The sequence below is a fragment of the Populus euphratica genome, unplaced genomic scaffold, assembly GCF_000495115.2.
Source record: "Populus euphratica unplaced genomic scaffold, PopEup_1.0 scaffold103.1, whole genome shotgun sequence".
Classification (NCBI taxonomy): Eukaryota; Viridiplantae; Streptophyta; class Magnoliopsida; order Malpighiales; family Salicaceae; genus Populus; species Populus euphratica.
The window spans coordinates 702,741-705,454 of record NW_011499891.1 but is presented as its reverse complement, the minus strand read 5'-3'; the positions used below and the strand labels follow the sequence as shown (position 1 = coordinate 705,454).

The following is a 2,714-nucleotide window of genomic DNA, read 5'->3' as shown; positions in this document are numbered from 1 at the left end:
TTTTCCGGTTCGGCTCATTTTTTTTTGCGGTTCGGTTTTTCAGTTTTTTGGTTATAAAACCGAAACAGAACCGAACCGGTTGGTTTTTTCAAAATTTTAATCGGTTTAATCGGTTTTTTTTTCGGTTTGGTTTTTTCAGGTTTTTTTTCAGGTTTTCTCGGTTTAATTAATTTTTCAGTTTTTTTGAACACCCCTAATAATAACTACGATGAAGCCATTAAAAAGACAAAGTAGAATAATGGCTTTATGATAAGGAGATCAAATTAAAATTCCAAATGCAAAATCAGGAAACCAAGTCTTATAAAGATTCAATATTCTGTACAACTAGAGAAAATTAATATCTATCCCTTCCCCTAATATCTCCTATTAATGATGTGAAGTGGATTTGATTCCAATTTTGTCAAGATCATACACAAATTCATGACAGAAAAAAAAAAAGTTTCGTAAACCAGTTGAGTTATTCCAAGGCAATTTATTACTCATTAAGTGGAAGATCATAAATAATTTTTGAACCAATACATTATGATGCGTGTAGGAAATGTACACAATTTTTTTTATTTTTATTTTTTTTGGTTTTTGAAGCATGCCTTTTCTTCCTCTCTCTCCATCTAACATTCCCTTTCTCTTGTACTATATATTTTTGTGATGGTTTAGTGGCACACATCGTTGCCATTATGTGTAGGTGCTTTGAATGCTTACCACTGGAAGTGGAGACTGCATAACCTAAATGAAGATTGAAAAGATATTGAAGTAACCTTGGAATGACAGGGATACCTCCTTTTTTCCCATATTGGAATTGATCTAATCTCACAAATTGCATGCGCGCGGGCTGCACCTCTTTTTGACCAATAGATTTAAAATTTGGTTTGGTTCGGTGGGTTAACTAAATATCTAATTAATTTTGGTTAAAAATTGGGTTGGATTTGGTAAAAAAATTTAAATAATTCGGTAAAAATTTTCAGTTGATGTTAAAAATACTATTACAACCTGTTTTTTTAACAAAAAGATATTATTTTGTTTTACAAAGTGAAAATAAAAAATTAACTCGAAATGATTTGGTGACTCGATTAAAATTTATGACATGATTTTTACAAATAATTATATTATTTAATTTTTTTATGGGTTAATATTAAAAATATTTTTTTAAAAATAATAAAATATTATTTTAAATCTATAAAAAAAATTTAACTCAGTCAAAAATCTAAATTGGTGTTAAAAATACTGTTTTTTAACAAAAAAAAATATCATTTTGTTTTACAAAGTAAAAATCAAAGATTAATTCGGGATGATTTAGTGACTCGATCAAAATTCATTATATGATTTTTACAAATAATTATTTAATTTAATTTTTTTATGGGTTAATATTAACAATAATTTTTTAAAATAAAAAAATATTATTTTAATATATTTTTTTAATTAAAAAAATATTTTAAAAGACATCGAATAAGAGACTTACAAACACTACCTAATACGATTTCGCCTTTTTTATACAAGTTGCAGTGCCAGCTTTTATATTTGCCTAAAATGGTGGAGCCTCAGGAAACAAAGTAAAAAAGGCATACCAAAGCCAGCATGGCCTGTCCAGGCGCATTACCACTACCATTCTATCTTCTATATCATTCATGACCTCACTTCCCCGACAAGCCATGGGACTGTCAAGCGGACTTGACCGTACACGTGCCATCATCTGCACCCTCCAAAAACCCCCCACCACAACGTCCCAAAAACCATATATCACTGCTCCCTATTGCTAATTTGGCCCTTCTAGCACTATAAGCTTATACTATTGCTCCACCTTTATTACATGTGCATGCCATAAACCTCTCTACATCAAGATAATTAGTAGCAAGAAATTATTAGCATCGCCAACACGAAGAAAAGGGGGCGAGAGAGAGAGAGAGAAGAAGAAGAGGGGTTTGGTGCTTATTTTTAAGGACTGGAGGTTTTGTGAAGGATCGATGACCAGCATAATGGGAGCAGAACCAGCTGACACCTACAGCATGATTAATTTTGAAGAGACTGAATTACGCCTAGGGTTACCTGGAGGTGTTAGTAATGGAAATGATGCTGAGGCTGCAAAGAGTAACGGGAAGAGAGGGTTTTCGGAGACGGTTGACTTGAAGCTTAACCTTTCAACTAAAGAAACTGGAAAGGATGGATCAGATCAGGAGAAAGTAGCAACGAAGGAGAAGACTGTTGCTCCTCGCCCTAATGATCCTGCGAAGCCACCGTCCAAGTAAGTTTTTCCTTTCCTTTTCTTTTCGTTTTTTTCTTCTCAATCTCTCATGTTACTCATGGATATATAGTTAGATAGTACAGTGATTTATATTTTGCTAATAAAATATGTTATTTTTCCTTTTTTTTTGTGTTTTTTTATTTTTTTTTATTTTTTTTTGTGAAGAAAAAGTAATTTGTTTTGTATCAAATGCATGCTCCATAAAAAAGAACACGTTTCATAAATTTATTGTGTTCATGCAAGAAAGTACTAATTAAGAAGAAAATAAGCGTTAAAAATGCCCACCCACTTTCTATATATGTTTACGTACTTATAACAGCACCTCAGGTAAGCAAGAAGTTGATTTAATTAATTATTTGAACTTAAGTAGTCCTAATATTCAACTCAGATGAGCAAAAAACTTGGATTTAACGAATCATTCAGAGAATATATTGATGAAAGATTATTTTTTTTCACATAAAAATGTCTTCTCTTTCCC

General features: G+C 31.4%; 1 protein-coding gene across 1 annotated transcript in view; it reads left to right on the top strand.

Annotated features, from left to right (window-relative positions):
- The first annotated feature begins 1,750 nt into the window (after nucleotides 1-1,750).
- Nucleotides 1,751-2,714, top strand: part of LOC105131225 (auxin-responsive protein IAA16-like) — a 2,903-nt gene continuing 1,939 nt past the window's right edge. Inside the window, exon 1 of the mRNA XM_011034097.1 lies at nucleotides 1,751-2,236. Coding sequence (XP_011032399.1) covers nucleotides 1,959-2,236 — 278 coding nt within the window. The 5' untranslated portion in view covers nucleotides 1,751-1,958. The remainder of the gene's footprint in view (nucleotides 2,237-2,714) is intronic.